The sequence below is a fragment of the Micromonas commoda genome, chromosome 15 (genome assembly GCF_000090985.2).
Source record: "Micromonas commoda chromosome 15, complete sequence".
In the NCBI taxonomy this organism is placed as follows: Eukaryota; Viridiplantae; Chlorophyta; class Mamiellophyceae; order Mamiellales; family Mamiellaceae; genus Micromonas; species Micromonas commoda.
Window position 1 is genome coordinate 699,931 of NC_013052.1, and position 18,424 is coordinate 718,354.

The 18,424-nt window shown below is 64.6% G+C and overlaps 7 protein-coding genes across 7 annotated transcripts; 4 read left to right on the top strand and 3 right to left on the bottom strand.

The window, feature by feature from the left end:
- Positions 1 to 831: 831 nt before the first annotated feature.
- On the top strand, positions 832 to 9,255 carry MICPUN_64620 (SNF2 super family; the record flags this gene model as incomplete). The annotated part of the gene is made up of 3 exons (XM_002506395.1): positions 832 to 981; positions 1,042 to 1,559; positions 1,936 to 9,255. 3 exons carry the CDS (start codon positions 832 to 834, stop codon positions 9,116 to 9,118), a joined length of 7,851 nt encoding a protein of 2,616 aa, XP_002506441.1. The 3' UTR covers positions 9,119 to 9,255.
- A 794-nt stretch (positions 9,256 to 10,049) lies between these two features.
- On the top strand, positions 10,050 to 11,609 carry MICPUN_104458 (predicted protein; the record flags this gene model as incomplete). The annotated part of the gene is made up of 1 exon (XM_002506396.1): positions 10,050 to 11,609. One exon carries the CDS (start codon positions 10,050 to 10,052, stop codon positions 11,607 to 11,609), a length of 1,560 nt encoding a protein of 519 aa, XP_002506442.1.
- Positions 11,610 to 11,663: 54 nt separating this feature from the next.
- Positions 11,664 to 12,503, bottom strand: MICPUN_64622 (predicted protein; the record flags this gene model as incomplete). The annotated part of the gene is made up of 1 exon (XM_002506578.1): positions 11,664 to 12,503. The coding sequence occupies one exon, from the start codon at positions 12,501 to 12,503 to the stop codon at positions 11,664 to 11,666; it is 840 nt and encodes a 279-aa protein (XP_002506624.1).
- Positions 12,504 to 12,881: 378 nt separating this feature from the next.
- Positions 12,882 to 13,799, top strand: MICPUN_88696 (predicted protein; the record flags this gene model as incomplete). Its single annotated transcript, XM_002506397.1, has 1 exon — positions 12,882 to 13,799. A coding segment is annotated over one exon (918 nt), but the record flags the coding sequence as incomplete, so codon positions are not given.
- An 871-nt stretch (positions 13,800 to 14,670) lies between these two features.
- On the bottom strand, positions 14,671 to 15,504 carry MICPUN_104460 (predicted protein; the record flags this gene model as incomplete). Its single annotated transcript, XM_002506579.1, has 1 exon — positions 14,671 to 15,504. One exon carries the CDS (start codon positions 15,502 to 15,504, stop codon positions 14,671 to 14,673), a length of 834 nt encoding a protein of 277 aa, XP_002506625.1.
- A 440-nt stretch (positions 15,505 to 15,944) lies between these two features.
- Positions 15,945 to 16,976, top strand: MICPUN_88657 (predicted protein; the record flags this gene model as incomplete). The annotated part of the gene is made up of 1 exon (XM_002506398.1): positions 15,945 to 16,976. One exon carries the CDS (start codon positions 15,945 to 15,947, stop codon positions 16,974 to 16,976), a length of 1,032 nt encoding a protein of 343 aa, XP_002506444.1.
- Positions 16,977 to 17,052: 76 nt separating this feature from the next.
- Positions 17,053 to 18,322, bottom strand: MICPUN_64626 (predicted protein; the record flags this gene model as incomplete). Its single annotated transcript, XM_002506580.1, has 2 exons — positions 17,053 to 17,062; positions 17,115 to 18,322. 2 exons carry the CDS (start codon positions 18,320 to 18,322, stop codon positions 17,053 to 17,055), a joined length of 1,218 nt encoding a protein of 405 aa, XP_002506626.1.
- Between the last annotated feature and the right edge of the window lie 102 nt (positions 18,323 to 18,424).

The following is an 18,424-nucleotide window of genomic DNA, read 5'->3' on the forward strand; positions in this document are numbered from 1 at the left end:
GCACCCTCGGCTCGTCGACGGAGACGGAGGACGGCCCGGGCTCGACGCCTTCCTCGCCGGCTTCGCCCGCGGAGGGCTCCCCGTGGGGTTCGGGATCCACGTCCCGGTGAGCCATGCGCGCCTGCATCGCGTCCGGCCTCGCCGGTCCCGCCGCGGGCCCGTCGTCGTCGTCGTCGTCGTCGCCGGATTCTCCCGCCTCTCTCCCCGGACCGTCGTCGTTCACGGCGCCCGCCTCGGGATGGGGCGCGAGCGCGTACGCGGCTAAGGTGCTCGGGTCCGGCCTCGCGGGTCCCGCCATCGGTTCGTCGTCGTCGTGGTCCTCACCGACGTCGTCCTCGCCGTCGTCGTCCGCCGAGATGAGCCCGGCCAGACCCTGTTCGGGTGCCCGCTCGCCGCCGCCGGTGCCGGGCTCGTCACCGCCGGGCGAAACGCCGTCCTCGACGTCGGAGCCCGATCCGTAGCCGCCCAGCAGGCCGGCGAGGCCCGCCTCCTCCGGCGACCTCTTCGACATTTCTCCTTACCCGTTCCGAGGTGAGTCCCCGTCTCCCTGTTCCCCCGGCCCGGTCGGAGGCGCGCCGCGCCTGACAGTGAAGGTCGCGAGATTCGGCACCTTCGGAGAGGCGGAGGAGCCTGTGACTCTCCGGCAGATCCGGCTGTCGAGCCGAAATCGCCGAAATCGACCTCGCGGCCCTTTGGATATTTCTCGAGTCGGGAACTGGGCCGAATCCTCGTTGTTTTTCGTGTCACGGAAGCTTTTCGCCGAAGATTCAGACTGAATCACTGTGCGTAAAATTTCGTTCCCCCCGATTCGATCCGACGGTTCCGAAACATATGAGCAAATTGGGCGGCAAAAAGGCTTTGTTTGAGGAGCGAGGGATCAGACGTAATCGCGCGCGAAGCACTCTCACCTCGAGGGTTGCCCGCACGCGAGGGTCTAACACAGCGACACAGAGAAGGAATCAGAAGGGAACGTCAAGAGACGTCGTTCTGTGCGACTGAGTGACCGCGCACAAGGGCGCCGATCTCCGCACACGCGCGCAGGCCCGGGATCCGGGGCGCGCATTAATTCTCCGAAAGCCTCGCGTCCAATTGAACTCACTCAAGATGGTCGCCACGACGCCTCGGAAGAAGACGGGCGCGAGCCCCGCCAAGCGCGGGCCCAAGCCCAAAGGCATCGGTAAGCTCTCCCCCGCCAAGAATGCCTTGAACTCGCCCCTTTCCTCCCCCACGCCCGAGATCAAAGCCTCGGCGAGGAGGAAGCTCATCATCAAGGACGAGCCCTCGGATTCCGGCGTACGCGAGAATCTCTCGCCGAACGTCGCCTCGCCTCGCGGAACCCCGCGCCGCGGAGCCGCGAACAAGGCGAGGGAGGCGATGGCCAAGGCTGCCGAGGATGACGGTATGGAGGTTGATAGGCAGACTGCCTCCTCCCGCCGGCGCAAGACCAAGGTCGAGGACGACGATGCCTTCGACTCCGACATGGAGGAGCTTTCGGGCGACGATGATTTCGAGGATTCGCCCAAGAAGAGGCCCCGCAAGCCGCCCATCGCGCGCGCCAGGTGAGATCTTCTGCCCTATTTCTACGAGCCCGCACGCTTCAAACACACGAATCTATCAAAATCGATCGCAAACTCTCGTCGAACGCCCTCCAAGGGACCCGACGGAGGCTTGCGATCGCCCGATCTTTGGGACCCCTGGCAACCCGGGGCTCCACCAATCAGTGCCCTTTTTTCGGTCCAGCCGATTCTCCCGCCCAAACCGAGATGGACCCCGCCCCGGTCCCTCCCGACGGCTCGAGACACGCGAACCGGCCATCAGTCCCGTCGTGATGGCGCCCGAACGCTGATTTCCGAGCGAGGCACTGACCAGAACCCCCGACCCGTCACCGCGCCCAAAATTTCACAGATCCAAGGTGTCCCGTTCCCTCGCGCTGAGCGGCGGGAGCGCCACGGCCGAGTCTCAGTCCAAAGTTCGCCTCGCCGAGGAGCTCCCCGCGATCCGCGACGTCCAGGGCATGTTCACGGACATGGTCAAGAAGCTCCCCGAGCTGCAGGGGCTGATCAAGGCTCTCGGACGGCCCATCCGCGTGGCCACCATGTGCTCCGGCACCGAGTCGCCCCTCCTCGCGCTCGACAAGATCGGCAACGCCACCCAGATTGAGTACGGCCAGAAGCTCGGCGTCGACCACGTCTTCTCGTGCGAGATTGAGCCCTTCAAGCAGGCTTACATCGAGCGCAACTTTGCCCCGCCCATCCTCTTCCGCGACATCCGCGAGCTCGACGGAGATCAGGCAACCACCGCGTACGGCGCTCTGGTGGACGTGCCGGGTAACGTGGACATGCTCGTCGCGGGCACGTCCTGCGTCGATTACTCCAACCTCAACAACGAGAAGAAGACTCTCGATCAGAAGGGTGAGTCTGGACAGACTTTCAGGGGTATGATGACCTGGGTGACGAAGCACTTGCCCCCGATCATCATCCTCGAGAACGTGTGCAACGCGCCCTGGCAGCAGATCGCTGAGGAATTCCAGAGGAAGGGTTACCAGTGCCACTTCATGCGCCTGGACACCAAGCACTACTACATCCCCCACACGCGCACGCGCGTCTACCTCTTCGCCGCCAGGACCAAGGACCCGAAGAAGTGCGAGCAGATTCCCATCGCCGACACCAACTCGAGCAAGAACAAGGCGAGCCCGCAGATTGTGGAGGACTGGAAGGAGAAGGTACGATCCCTGCGCCGACCCGCGTCCGCCACCCTCGAGGCGTTCCTCTTCGACTCCGACGACCCAAGGGTTCACAAGGGCCGACAGATGCTCGCCATGCCCGGGGAGGACAACACTCGCGTCGCCTCGGAGTGGGCGCGGTGCGAGTCCCGCCACCAGCGCGCCCGCGCCGAGGAGGGACTCGGCCAGCGCCGACCCTTCACCAACTGGGAGGGTGGCTGCACCATGCCCGACTACGCCTGGAACGACTGGGGTAAGGCACAGACGGACCGCGTCCTCGATCTCATGGACATCGACTTTCTTCGTCTGGCCCAGGCGGATACCGACTCGATGCACAAGACGCTGGTGTGGAACCTGTCCCAGAACGTGGATCGAACCACCGGATCCGGCGCGGCGGGTATCTGCCCCTGCCTCACCCCGTCCATGGTTCCCTTCGTGACCAACCGCGGCGGTCCCCTCGTCGGCGTCGAGGCCTTGTCCCTTCAGGGTATCCCCGTCGAGGATCTCCTCCTGACCCGCGAGTCTGAGGGGCAGATGTCTGACCTTGCGGGCAACGCCATGACCACCACCGTCGTCGGCGCGTGCATGCTCTCCGCGCTCATCCTCATGAAGGACGAGCTCGTCGAGCACGGTCACAAGGTCGCGAGCCTCCTAAAGAAGGACGAGGCCTTGAGGATGTCCGCCGCGGGCAAATCCCTGGGCAACAAGGCTCAGCAGCTCTCAGCCGGCGGCGCCGCGGGTGCTCAGGGGCTGGTCGGCAAGGTTGCCGGCGCCGATGACCTCAAGGAGAAGGACCTCGTGCTCTGCTCCGTGGTTGACAAGACCTGCAAGTCCTTCGGCGATCTTTGCAAGCAAGCCGTCGGCGCGTCCAGGATGTGCGTGTGCGAGGCTCAGACGGGCATCGCCAGCGAGATTTGGAAGTGCGCCGACTGCGGTCACACCGCGTGCGTCGTGTGCAAGGGCCGACCTGAGCACAACTACGGCACCAAGCCCCACTCCGGTGCGCGCATCGCGCCGGCTTTCTTCACCGACACCCTGAAGAAGGCTCTCCCCATGCGCGTCGTCCTCGCGGGCCTCGACGTCTCCAAGGCTGTGCAGGAGGCCAAGAAGCTGGGCAAGGCTGCCGGAGCCAAGATCATGGGCGCGTCTGACTCTACCGAGGATGACTCTGAGATGGAGACGTGGACCGCGTGGGAGCGCGCCATGCGGTCCATCGCCGACGCCGAGTTCATGTACCGCGACGTGAAGCGCGCGGACCTGTGGACCGTGCGCTACGCGTGCCCCGCCAACGATGAGGTTGTCCTGGAGCTTCGCGTGGGCGCCGAAGGCAAGGGTGGCGAGTGGAGGATCACGGTCAACCCCGCGCCGCACACCGCCAAGGCTCCCCACAAGATCTACCAGCACGTGCTCGCGCGCATGCGCGTCGCGCCGGACGCCAAGAGCGCCCTCGACGGCCAGTGGCAGCTCCTCGCCCCCGTGTCTCACGAGTTTGAGGTGACCCTCCAGGGCACCGGCCAGAAGGTTGACTCCTGGCAGGAGACGCTCGGCATGAGCTCTGCCAAGACGGAGGTTGACGTCGTCGGCAAGACGCAGTGGTCCAACAAGCGCTGGTCCGAGTGGAAGGTTGGCTACGGCAAGGGTGTCGACAAGGGTGCCCTCGATCACGACATCTCCGGCACCTACAAGCTCCACCAGAACTGCGGAACCGCGCAGGCTTCCCTTCACAAGCGCGCCGGCGACGACTTTTACCTCTTCATGGACCCGCAGCGCAACACCAAGGGTCAGACGGATTTCTTCGTCTTTGCCGACAACCACAGGAGGCTGCAGTACGGCGAGCACCGCCTGCACACCGCGCGGCTCATGAACCAGCGCGGCGGCCACCCCGAGACGCTGACCCCCGCGGAGCAGGCCAAGAACGTGGTGAGGGACTACGATCCCCACTGGCGCCCCAGCGACCGCGCCGGCGCGGAGACCTACAAGGTTCACACCGACGGCCGCTGGTTCAGCCCCATGCCCGTGAAGCTCTCCCAGGTGACTCCCGGCGCCGTGATTGCCGTGCCCAAGGATGTCCAGGCCCTCGGCGCCAAGTCCGGCGGCTGTGGCGCCGCGGTGGCCATCATGAAGGCGCGCGTGCCCCTCCCCGCCGTGGACGCCGCCGCCTGGCCCGCGGGGCCCGAGTACGAGACGATCCGCAACGACCGGTCCCACTCCACCTACTCCAAGCTGGCGTGGTTCACCAGCAGGCTCGAGCTGCCCGAGGGCGTGCAGACCTTCGTTCCCCTGGACAACGGCGCGAGGAAGGGTTCCTGCGCCGAGCTCTGCGACGCCTCGTGCCCCCGCTGCGCGCCCCAGCCACCCAGGCTCCAGTGGGTCCGCCAGGCGTCCAACGAGATCGAGGCGGGCAACGATGAGGCCACGAAGAAGCCAAAGAAGCCCAAGATCATCGCCAGGGAGAACCCCCAGGAGGCTGCTAAGTACGAACAGGCACTTAAGCGCAGGCCCGCTCCTTTTGTGGTCCAGTGGCGCAAGGATGAGGTCGGCAAGGGTGCCAACAAGGAGGCTGTCGGCGACCTGGTAATCGCTGTCAACCCGGCCACCCTGGTGCACAGGGCCCTCGCCAACATCACCGGCGGCATCGCTCGCGAGCGCTCCGCCGCTCCCGCCGCCAAGTCCGCTCCGGACTGCGAGTGGCAGGTGGTCAGGCACGAGGAGAACGATGCCGCAGAGGCTCTTCCCCCCTTTGCGCTCACGTCTAACCGCCGCGACCCGCAGGTGGCGCAGCCCCCTGGCTGGTCCACCAAGTACCCTCTGCGCCCCGAGCAGCTCCGCTCGCTCGGCTGGATGATCAGGCAGGAGCAGACCACGGTCCCTTTCGTCGAGGAGGAGGTTGCCGAGTCCATCCTTCCCTCGCTTGGTCTTCGCATGGATGGTCGCGCCAGGGTTGAGCGCATGGTCCGCGGCGGGATCATCGCCGACCAGGTTGGCTACGGCAAGACGGCCATCTCCATCGGAGCCGTGCTCGCGTCCCAGATCCAGTGGCCCAAGAAGGGTGTCAAACCCTCGGACACGTGCCGTGCGGTGCCCACCAAGGCTACCCTCGTGCTCGCTCCCTCCCAGCTCCTGCGCCAGTGGCCGAGGGAGGTTGAGAAGTTCTCCCAGAAGGGCAAGCTCAAGGTTGTCGTCATTCGCACCGTCGCCGACATCACCCACCTCACCGTCAAGGAGGTGCAGGAGGCGGACGTGGTCATCTGCGCCACCACCGTGCTCCGTTCACCCGCCTACTTTGAGCGCCTCGCCAGGCTCGCGGGATGCAACCGCCTCCCCGACTGCAAGTCCACCACCTCTGGCCGCCAGTTTGCCGACTCGTACCGCAAGACGCTGGATGCGCTCGAGAACCAGGTGGAGACTCTCTCCGGCGAGGGCGCCGCCGCCGCATCCGCGGGTGTGCGCAGGGGTTCGGGGGACATCCCCGAGGATGAGGAGATCGTGAACATCGCACCCAAGCGCCTCAAGGGTGCCAAGCTGGTCACGGTCACCACGCTCGTGGGCGCCGAGGGCTTCACGGCTATCGAGGCCAAGAACAAGGCTGCGGCGGAGGCTGCCGCCAAGGCTCAGGCTGCCAAGTCGGTCAAGAAGGCTGCGACCCCCGGCAAGAAGCCTGCGGCCTCCCCCGCGGTTTTCCGCAAGACCAAGCCCAAGGCCACCCCGGTCAAGTCTCCCAAGGCGACTCCCAAGAAGGCTGCCGTCGAGCCCCTCTCGCCCAGGTCCAGGAACACCCCCAGGCGGGCCTCTGCGGCGAAGAAGATCAAGTACGCCGAATCGGAGTCTGATGACTTTGAGGACGATTCCGAGTTTGAGGCTGAGACCGCCGTCGAGGAATCCGAGGATGAATTCTCCGGCATCGACTCCGAGAGCGATGAGGCTGAGACCAAGCGCAAGAAGGCCGCCAAGGCCCGCGCCGCCAAGGCCAAGAAGCGCACTAAGGCTACCTCTGACGACGAGGATGAGGAGCCCGGTGACAAGGATCACTGGGGCTTTGACACCGCCGAGGTTCAGGCGGACTGGACAGAGGCCACCTCCCCGCCCCTGGAGATGTTCCATTGGAGGCGCGTCATCGTCGATGAGTTCACTTACCTCAAGCCCAGCGACAGGTGCGTGGTTCTCGGCCTCAAGTCCGAGGCGAGGTGGTGCCTCTCCGGCACTCCCCCCGTCGGCGCGTTTGGCGAGATCAAGGAAACCGCCGCGCTTCTCGGAACCAACCTCGGCTCGGACGAGGCCCCGAGGTTCTCCAAGCAGGAGATCACCAAGGCTGAGACGTTCCAGTTCTTCAAGGAGAAGCCCACGCAGCACTGGCACGAGACCAGGCACAAGGTGGCCCAGGGCTTCTTGGACCGCTTCGTCAGGCAGAACATCGCCGAGATTGACGAGATCAAGTCCGAGGAGATCCCGATGGACATCCAGCTGCGACCGGCTGAGCGAGCCATCTACCTCGAGCTCGATCACTACCTCCAGGCGATGGACATGAAGGCGAAGAAGAAGAAGCGTGGTGCGACCGAGGGCGACAGGGATAAGCGCCTCGCCCTCGTTCTGCAGGGTTCCGCCACCGCCGAGGAGGCTCTCATCAAGCGATGCGCCAAGTTTGAGCTCGACGACGACACCGGCAAGGCGCTCCGCACGTGCCAGGACATCATCGAAGTCCGCGAGAAGCAGCTCGAGGCTTGCAAGTCCGACTTGGACATGATGATCGTCCAGGCCAGGTGGATGATGCACCGCCTGGAGGACTTGGCCAGCAAGAAGGGTTTGCCCTTTTACGACGAGTGGTACCTGGAGGAGGACCAGCCGTTTTTGCGGTGGCTCAACCAGATTGAGACGGAGGGTGTCGGCGACGCCGAGGCGACGGAGATGATGCGCGAGATTGTCGCCGGCGCCACCGAGGCACGCGCCAGGGCAGCCAAGGAGACTGAGTTCAAGACGATCACCATGCCAGAGATTGGCTCCGTCTGCCGCATCAAGGTTTCCAAGAAGCCCTTCACCGGCGGCTTTGCTGACCAGGTGTTCAAGATGCACAAGGACAAGTGGATCGAGGTCACGATGGTCGGGTCCGACGGCCAGCACCAGCAGAAGATGACCTGTGAGATGGCCGGCTTCGAACACCACTTCAACGTGGACATCAAGAAGCTCATCCGCGAGGATTACGTCCTGTTGCGAAGTGCTAAACCCGCACCCCTCGGGGAAAAGGTTGCCGCGGCGCTCAAGGGCAAGAAGGGCAAGAAGGAGACGCCCGCGGCTACCCCCGTCGCCACGCCCGTGGCCAGCCCCAGAAAGGGTTCAGCGGCTGTCGCGAGATCCGCCGCGCCTACTCCCGCGTCTGTCGCCAAGAAGACCGGCGTCACGCCCTCCGATGGGGAGAAGAAGAAGGAGACTGCCGAGCTCCGCGCTCCCAGGTGGGGCATCCGCGAGCACGTCAGCGATCCTCAGAACTCGCTGCGCAAGCTCACCGAAGAGCTCGTGGGCCGGGTCAGGTCGCTCAGGTTCTTCCGCAGCGTCCGAGATCTGCAGCAGATGGTCTCAACGGACGATGTGCCCTGCCTGGTGTGCTCCGCCGAGTCTGGCGCGCCCGCAAAGGGTGGCAAGCGCAAGGGTGGCGGCGACATCTGCAAGCCCAAGGCTGAGAGCGGCTTGCTGTCCACCTGCGGCCACATCGGGTGCCTCGACTGCCTCAGGAGGAACGCCGCCAACACCGAATGCGGAGTTCCCGGGTGCGAGTGCCCCACCAGGTTCAGCTCCGTCATCCACGCCCAGTCCCTCGGCACGGAGCGCGTCACCAAGCGCGGCGCCGCCGCCGTCAAGTCCCCGGTGAAGAAGGCGAAGAAATCCGCCAACGTCGTCGAGGAGGGTCCCAGCCTGGAGGAGCTCGAGTGCGGGGTTCACGGCACCAAGATGGCCCACCTGGTGCAGCGCATCAAGGACACCCCCGCGGATGAGCGCATCCTGGTCTTTGTCCAGTTCCCCGACCTGATGAAGCAGATTGCGGATGTGCTCCAGGAGGCTAACATCAAGACGCTCAAGCTCAAGGGTTCGGTGCACCAACAGACGGGCGCCCTGGACGAGTTCCAGAAGGAAGACCTCAGGAAGGGCGACGCGCGGGTGCTCTTGCTCCTGTCACGGGATGAGAGCGCGTCTGGTGCCAACCTCACCACCGCGAACCACGCCATCTTCGTGCATCCGCTGCTCACCACCACCCAGTACGAGTACGAGGCTTCGGAGACTCAGGCCATCGGTCGCATCCGCCGCTACGGTCAGACCAAGATGGTCAAGATCTGGAGGATGATCGTGCGCGACTCGATCGACGCGGAGATCATCGAGCAGCGCGCGAACGCCAACGCGGAGAAATGAGAGAGGGGAGAGGAGGAGAGATGAGATGGAAAGAGGTCGCCGGGTAGGGGCGGCCAGCACGGAGGATATTACGAGACGATGCATTGCCGATTTTGCTTTTCCAAGAGCGGCGCCCGCGGCTGTTTTATGTCGACGCCGCGGCCGCCGCCTGTACATACCTGCCAATTTTCTGACGTAGCACTTCTTTTAACGACGCAACGTTCACGAACTGAGTCTCAACAACGCCTTTCCCAACACGTGGCCAGCAGCAAGAGCAAACACAGTCCACCAGCCCAAAGCCCAACTTTTCTCGAACAAGCCGATTCGCGTTCCACGCCACGCGCGCCATCCACTGAATACCGCCGGGTTCGTGTGCGCTATACCCGACCCGATGCCCCCGTACGATGATGTTCGATCGTAGCCGGCAGTGAGGTGACGATATGCCTGTAACCACGTCTGTGGCGGTTTGGTGGGCGCGCCCTCGAATATGAATCGCCAAACGCTTCTGGCTACGGAGCACACGAACAGCTCGACGCATCACAGTTTTTCAAATCCGGACAAATCCTGGAGCACGCCGGCAGCTGAGGGAAACGAAATGGCTGCGGCTCTCGCGCGGGCGATCGCGCCCGCCGCCCCACGTCGCATTCGCCTCCGTGTTGGTGTGGTTTTTTCCGATCGAGCCGTGCGTTCGCGCCTCCCTCGGTCGACGGCAGGCGCCGACGGGGCAGTCGCCGAGAAAAGCGACGAGGAGGCAACCGCCGAGGAACTCGAGGTGGAGCAGGAGTCACTGGACGCGTTCGTGGCGCGCGCGTGCGCTCGCATCGGCCGCGGCGAGGATGACGCGGTCAAGATAACAGCCGTGCTTCGCGCCAACTGGTTCGAGACCCCCGAGGAGATCGCCGCACTGTCCACGAGCGATCTGTCCGCCGTGGGGGTGCCAGCCAGGTTCGCGATGGAGGTGGAGGAGATGGCGGAGGAGGCACGGGTGGAGGCGGAGCAGGCCGCGATCGCCGAGCGCCTCGGTGCCAACCCCGCGGCGACGAGCGCGCTCGGCGGCGACGGCGGTGCCGACGGGTGGATCGGCGGCGCGCTCCCCGGGCCGGACACGCGCCTGCCCAGGCCAACCACCGGCAGGCTGGCAGCCACGGGTCGGACAGCGCTCGCGGACGTTCGCGTGACCAGGCGAAAGAGACTCCCGCCTTACGCCCTCCGGGACGACGAGATTCCCGGTGCCCTCGCGGATGAGCTCGGTCGTATGCACAGGGGGGTGACGAGCAGGAGGGTCGGCGGGGCCAAGGCTCCGGTTCGGGTGACCACGGCCAACAACTACCTGGAGGTGGCCAAGGGTCTCCTCGGCTGGTACTGCCGGTGCAAGCTCGGCGGGTGGGACGGAGCGACGCCGCCTCAGGATCCGACACTCCTCAAGACCCACCCGGCGAACGCACCGGAAGATCTGTCCCTGCGCGACGTGTTTCCGAGCTCTGACGCCGAGGGTGCCGCGCTCGCCATCGAGTACCTCCAGTGGCTGGACGAGAAGCGGGGCGTGCTGCCGTCCACCGAGGCGTTTCAGCTGCGTTGCCTCATCGCCCTCGCCAAGTGGCTGCACGGGTCGCAGACAAACGAGCACGGCGCGGCGATGGAGCAGCCTGTGGTGATGGAGCTCGTTCGGGTGCAGCGAGGTAACGTCACGCTGGCGACCAAAGGGGAGCACGCCGCGGATGAGGCTGCCAAGTGGTTGGACTGGCCGGATTACCTCCGACTCGTCGAGCGGCTCAAATGGGAGTGCGCGCCCCTGACGCACGTCGGGGACCAGCGCCCGGATAAAGACGTCGCGATGGCGGTGCAGCGGTACCTCCTCTTCGCCATCCTCGCGTGCGTTCCCGACCGTCAAAGGACGCTGCGTGAGCTCGAGCTGGGTCGGACGCTCGTGTGCGAAGAGTTTGACGACGCCGTCGATGGAGAGAACGGCGAGGTGAAGCTCACGCGACGCAGGGTGTGGACGGTGAAGCACTCGCCGGACGATTACAAGACGGGGGGGGCGTACGGGGCGAGGCCGAGCCTGGTGCTGGACGAGAGGCTGTACCCGGCACTCGAGGCTTGGCTGTTCGGACCGCCCGACCCCGAGGAGGACGCCCGAGGGTTCACGGACCGCGGGTACTCCGGCTGGGGCTGGCGCGCATGCTTGGCGCCCAACCACGATTACGTCTTCTCGCGGCCCAACGGTGAGCCGTGGAACGTGTCCGAGCTGTCCCGCACGTTCAGCCGGGCGGCTATGCGTTTAACGGGAAAAAAGACAAACCCGCACCTCGTCCGCGACATGGTCATCACACACGTGCGCGGCGAAGGAATAGCGACGGACGCGGAGCTCGAGGCGTTGAGCCTGTACATGGGGCATTCGATCGCGATGCAGAAGGGAACGTACGACAGGCGGACGCAGGAGCAGAAGGTTGCGCCCGCGATTGGACTCATGTCAGCCATAAACGCGAGGGCGGCGGAGAAGAAAGCGAGATAGCGGCACAGACTCGACTGTAACATCACCTAAATCAACGAACCAAGCGCGTCTGAATCACGTGAATCCCGGGGACGATATGGCCCGCACGCAGATGGTGTACACTCCCGACACGACGACGATGAGGATGGCCCAGAGTATCAGCTGCGCCCTCCACGCCTCTCGCCTCCGAGCCTTTGTCGCGCTCGTCACCGCCCGGAGTTCAGCCTTTGTTCGTATGGCGTGCGCGGAGTCGTCGTCAATTCCCACCGCCTCGTTCGCACCCACCGTCGCGTAAGCCTCTGCTATGCGATCGACCCCTGGCTTACCCATCGGCAGCGTTCTGAGGGATTCGATCTCGTCCTCCGTCCGGAGGCTCGGCCGTTTGTAAAAGGCCGCCTTCTTGCCTCCATCGTCGATGGATGACGCGTCGAAGCTGCCGGATTCCACCTTGACGACGTCGCCCACCTTGAGCGAACCACCGGCGAGGATCTCGCAGTTCACCCCAGCCTCGGACCAGACCGCCTCCATCAAGCCCGGCGCCTGGTTGAGTTTCTCGTTGTACAGGCACGGGACGCAGAGTCGATGGACACGCACCCTGCACGCGTCACCCAGCATCAGCACGCACCCGATGGCATCCTCCAGGTCGCGAGCGGACATCCCACTCACTACCACGTTACGCCGCAGGTTCCCGACTGACACCTGCCCCCTCGCCACCCCCGCGAGGTGCGCCTCCGCGCTCTCCTTCGAGATGAGCGTGAGCTGCCTGCCGGGTTCCTGGAAGGCGACGTACGTTCCCTCGCCGGTGGCGTACCTATCGCCCTCGATGCCCTTGCCCGCGATGAGTCTCGCCGACTCGATGGAGCGCATGGGACGCATGGACGCGTCCGAGACGTGAATGCTGTGCACCTTCGCCATTCTCAAGCTGCGTGGGGTTGTGGCTAAGGGTTAGGGATTGTTAGCGTTTTGCGACCCACCTGGCCCGCCACAGCAATCTCGAGCAGGCGCAGGCTGGCAGGACCGAAACGAATATCAGGGGCGTTGTTGACCGAACCGCAGCGGGCCCCGCGCTGGTGCGCGCGCGTGACCGGATCTAAAAGAGCGGGTTCCGCGGCGTCTTTCGGTTGAAGCACGGCAGACGCGAGTCCGCGACCGCGGAGACGTTCCAACGGCGACACCCGGTGGGGCGCCCCTGTGCCAAAAGGTATCTCGGACCTTTCGGGGGGATCTGAGACCACGACTTCTGAGTGTCCCTGAGCTCGGTCTGTGCCGCGTTGAATCGCCATGTTCGACAGCATGCGCAAGGCGCTCAAGGACGTTGGGCTCTCCAGCGGCGCAAAGCAGGGTTCCGCCACCGCGGGCGGCAGACCCAGCGACCTGAGCAGGGCAACCCTCTCGGTCGCCGGGCGTCACTGGCTCGTGGAGGAGATGTTCGCCGAGGGAGGCATGGCGAGGGTGTACAAGGCGAGGGAGCTCAGCACGAGTACGCGGGTGGCGATGAAGCAAATGCTGGTTCCTGCGGACAGACAGGACGCTCAGAGCGAGGCCGAGCGCGAGGCTGACCTCCACGCTCGCCTCTCGGACCATCCAAACGTCGTCACCCTGTTCTCCAGGGATGTCTCGAGGGCCGAAGCGCACCGATCGGACGGGGGCTTCGTGCAGACCCTGCTCGTGATGGAGCTGTGCGAGCGGTCGCTGGCGCAGCACATCAACGCACACGTCGAAGCGAAGACGCGAATGACGGAAGAGGAGGTGCTCAAGGCCTTCGCCGCGTGTTCGAGCGCGGTGGGTTACATGCACTCGCAAACGCCGCCGCTCATTCACCGCGACGTGAAACCCGAGAATCTGCTGCTCGCGCCGGATGGGATCTGGAAGCTCTGCGACTTTGGCAGCGTCGCGGTGGGCGAATTGGTGATGAACACACCGATGGAAAGGGCGAGGGCGGAGACGGATGTCGGAAAGAACACCACGCCGACGTATAGGGCGCCCGAGATGTGGGACGTGTTCCGGTGGGGCGCGATTGGTAAGCCCGCGGATGTCTGGGCCTTGGGGTGCCTCCTGTACCAGCTCTGTTTTCAGAGGCTGCCGTTCGGAGCCGAGGCGAAGATGCCGGCACTGAACGGGTCGTACTCGCTGCCGAGCGGGCACGGGAGGAGCGCGGGGGTGGTTCGGCTCATCTCAGAACTGCTGAGGGTTGAACCGAACGAAAGGCCGTTGGCGGCGGATCTCGCCGGGAGAGCGGAGCGCCTCGTGGAGACGGGCGGCGCCGTCGAGGGTGATGAGGCGGAGACAAACATCTCCGTTGTGGGCTCGTTTCCGAACTCGGACGCTGGCGACGAGGGCGGGTGGGCAAATTTTGATAACACGCCGCCGGCGATGTTTTCAGGCCACGGCCACGGCGCCGCTCCGGGATGGACCTCCTTCGACGACGCGACGCCGTCCATCGCGCCGACCGTGGTGGACCAGTCGGCGGAGATTGATTCTCTCAAGGCGCAACTCGCCGACGCGTTGGCGAGCAACCGGCGTCTGACGGAGCAGCTGAGCGCCGCGGTGGACACCGTATCGACGCTTCGAGGGGAGGTTGATTCGCTCAAGCGGGGATCCGAGCCGTCTGTGCCGTCGCCCCGAATACCTCCACCCGGCGCGTCACTTCCGCCTCAGTCGCCGACACTTCCACCCCGCCCGCGCGAGGCTGCGAGCCCCGTGAAGTGGGTGCTCCAGTCACCGGACGAGGCGGGCGAGAGGAAGGTGCGAATAAGCTCGGCGAGTGATGCACCGAGCGAGGGGCGATCGGGCGGTGAAAAGGTTTTGGAGAGGGTCTCGTCCATCGCGTCGGACCGATCGACGCCTCGGCACACTCGCACGCGGTCCGAACCGAACCCGAGCTTCAAGTACTTTGAATACGGCGCGTTTGAGGACGAGGATGATGAGAACGATCCCGGCATCCCGGCTAATGCCCGGAAAACAGGGAAGGGATACGCGCTGCTCTGAAACTTTTTGAGCAATCAAAATCTGAGATTTGATCTTACAAATGGCTCGCGACACTCGCCCGCTCTCATATCATCCGTCCCCTCTCGCTCACTGCCTAGTAGTACATGGGTCGTACTGGCGCCGCGTTGTCCAGCACACGCAGAAGCGTGAGATCTTCGTCACTCAGCGATTTGAGCAACTTGTAGAAGATGATAACTAAGCGCGTGATGTAAACCTCGACTATCACCATCAACACCGTGAGGACAACAGCTACGGCGCCCCTGCTCATCACCAGAAGAGAGCAACGCAGTATTAGATTAAAGAAGCAGAAGGTCAAGTAGACCAGCGTGTTTCCCGTGTGGTAGTGCTTGGCACCGTAGTATCCGCAGATGGGACCAACCACGGCAAAGATCGCCCAGTAGTAACCGCTCAGGGTGTACAGGATGCAGAGCAAAATGTCAATGAACGCGAAGATTCGCAGAGCACGCGAGTACTGTCGCGTGATCAACATCTCGAGCGATCCGCTGTCCTCGCTCACCGTGACGCTCCGACCATCCGGCATCATCACCACGTAGCCGCCGCCCTCCCTCATCGCCTGCCTGTGGTGCCCGTACTGGTGGCCGTAGTGCGCCGCCGCGCTCGAGCCGTGGGGCACGCTCGGGTAGAACACATTCTGATGCGGCATTGGCTGAGGCGCGAACTGCGTGTGCGTCACCTGATACTCGACCGGGGCAGGTGCCACCCTTGGACTACCATCCTCCCTGCCAATCACGGGTCGTTCCTCCCCGGGCTGGGAGATGAGCACGGGTCCGCCCTGGGGCGGAGCTGCCTGCTGCGGAGCCGCGGTCTCCTCCCGTTGGAATGTAGGCTGCAGAAGTGTTGGCTGCGGCGCAAATGGGTTCGTCGACTGGGCCGAACCCGGAGCACCCGGACCCGGGGGCTGACTCATGCTGCCCCAACTACGAGTACGCGAGGACCGCCTTTCACGGCTGCACAGAAAATGTTCGTTCCCGCTTACGTGCCCCCGAGAATCTGACCCCTCCGTCTGTGGTGCTTTACCCCGAGAAGAGCGGCGTTCAGTCGAAAAGACCCTTTCGATCTTTCGCGAGTGAACTCGCGTCTCGGGTGAGTTCCCTTCCAGCCGGACGGCCTTCTGCCGGGCGCTCGCGCTGACCGAAGAATAAAATGGTGACTTTGACGACCCATACCCTAAAAGAGCTGAAATATCGGATCTTCCCGGCCTCTAGAGTGCTATCCAAGGTCGTCCTGGCACGTCTCGACCACACGCCGACGAGGTCCACGATGTCCACGCACGTCAGCAACGCGCAGATCGCGACGCGCTCCTCCTCGGTGAGAAGGAGCCACCGGCGATCTCGATCTCGTCGCGCGATGGTGTGCGTCTCAGCCGCCACTCCGGGCTCGGCGAACCGAACATCCGTCGCCGCAGAGATCGTCGGTGCCATCCTCAAGTTCCCTCCGCTCTGGGAGGCCGCGAGCAAGGGTGCCAAGGAGAAGATGGTGAAGCGAGCGGGCGAGCTCGGGATCGAGTGGGAGGCTGAAGTGAACCAGCTGAGGTCGGCGGCGGACTGGGAGCAGGCGCTGAAGGACGCGACTGATCCGGAGGTGGTCGAGAACATGCCCGCATACTACAAGACGTCGTTCCACGCGTACCCCGAGGGTAACCTGGGCTGGGACCCCGCGCTGGAGGTGGAGGTGGCGGCCAAGGCTGTGCACGCGCCGGTGTTCAGCGAGGACGGCAAGACTTTGGAGAAGGACGGTGACGAGAAGTTAAGGGCGGGATACCATCGCGCCCAGGCCGAGGCGATGGATTTCATCGACCCGGACATGAGGAAGAAGGCGAAAAAGGTGGTGGACGTGGGGTGCTCGTCGGGTCTTAGCACCAGGGCGCTCGTGGGTGCATTTCCGGACGCGGAGCAGTTCGTAGGGATTGACCTGAGCAACTACTTCATCGCAGTTGCCAACCATGCGCTCGGCGCCAGGGCCGGGGACCCGAACGGATACGATAGGAGCAAGGTGAGGTTTCAGCACGGCGCCGGAGAGAATCTGCCGTTTGAGAATGACTCCCAGGACCTGGTCAGCTCGTGTCTCACCTTCCATGAGCTGCCCGCGTCCGCGGCGCAGGATGTCATCCGAGAGGCATACAGAGTTTTGAAGCCGGGCGGGTGCTTGAGCATGATGGACATGGACCCGAGCGCCCCCGCGTTTCAGAGGATCGCGAACAACGTTTTCGCGTTCACGGCTTTCAAATCGACGGAACCGTACCTCGAACAGTACGCGGCACTGGACGTTCAGGAGGTGATGCGACGCGCGGGCTTCGAGACTGTCGAGACGAGAAGCTCGTCGCCGAGGCACCGCACGATTGTGGCGAGGAAGCCCGCCGCGGCTAATAAAATGAAGTGATGGCTCTCGATTTCAACGGCGATCAACTCGTAAATAATACGTCATCACGCGCCATCGTGTCCCGGAGTGGCCCGGATCATGACGTGCTGCGCGCTGATCGAGCAAGACTCGACCCTCTGTCCCTGCCAGTGCTTGTACCCCTCCTTAACGGGCACCTCCTCGGGTGCGAAGACGTCGTCCTCGTCGTCGCCGCGACCGAGCATGTGGCCCTCGCCGCAACCCCACATGTACAGCACTCCCCGCTCGTCAATCGCACCCGACGTCGTCGACCCCGCAGCCACGGAACAAACGGACGCGGCGCCCGCCGGGAACGCGACCCGCGTCGGGGTCGGATCCGCGGCGTCGCCGTCGACCATCTCCTCCTCGGTCCGCCTGCCCAGACGACCGTAGGCGTACCGACCGAACGTGAGCACGTGACCGGACCTGGTCAGCGCTACGGTGTGGTGTTCGCCGCACGCGAGCTCCGTGATGCCCTTGCCGGATAGAGACGGGACGATTTTGGGGATGAACACCGCCATGGAGTCGTCGGGGGGCAGTCCGAGCTGACCAAAGTTGTTCAAGCCAAACGCCACCACCTTGTCCAGGTCCGTCAGGACAAAGGTATGGAACCCTCCCGCGAACACGGCGACGGGCTGACCCGCGCCGCGAGGCATGCGAACAGCCGCGGGAGCCAGCAGGGTACGCGAGTGCGCGCGGGGTCCGATCCTGGTGCCCACGCGGCCGAGCTGACCCTGCGCGCCGGCGCCGAGGGTGAGCACCTTGGGCTTGGACGCCGCCTTGCCGTCGCGTCCGAACCGGCTCGTCAGCAGGACGACGTGACCGTTACCCGCAGCCATGGACTCGATCGGGGCGGTGTGCGACGGGGCGCGGGGTCCGGCGACCGGCGCCATGCCGTGCTGCCTCCCCGGATTATCCGGTGAGAACCCCAGCTCGCCGTCGTCCTTGAACACCCCGCAACCGAAAACAGAGCCGTCGTCGAAGAGCGCGAAGGTGGCCGAATCAGTCGCCTCCGCGTTGATAACCTCGGCTCCCTTGCACTCTGCGGGCAGAGTCACCTTTCCGGGCACCGCGGGGGCCTCGTCGTCGTCCTTCGGGACGTTTCGACCGAGCTGTCCCTCGTCGTGTGTGCCCCAGGTGTAGATGTCGCCCTCGACGGAGACGGCGACCGAGTGCAAGCCACCCGCGACGACGATCTGGCACTTGGGAAGCAGGCGCGTGTAGCCGCTCGGGTGTTCCTTGTTGAGCAGTGCGACGGGGAATGGGCGCTTGCGGCTTTGCGCTTTCGTCGTGAGGCCCAGCACCTGGCAGGTGTTGTCCCCCCAAACGTACGCGTCGCCATCTGCCATCGTTCAAACCTCAGATCGATCTCGGGCAGGCCGCCTGGCGGTAGGGCTCCGATTCGCCTTGGATTCACGAGTACGTGTGCGCGCGAGTTTCTCGAGCGCGCG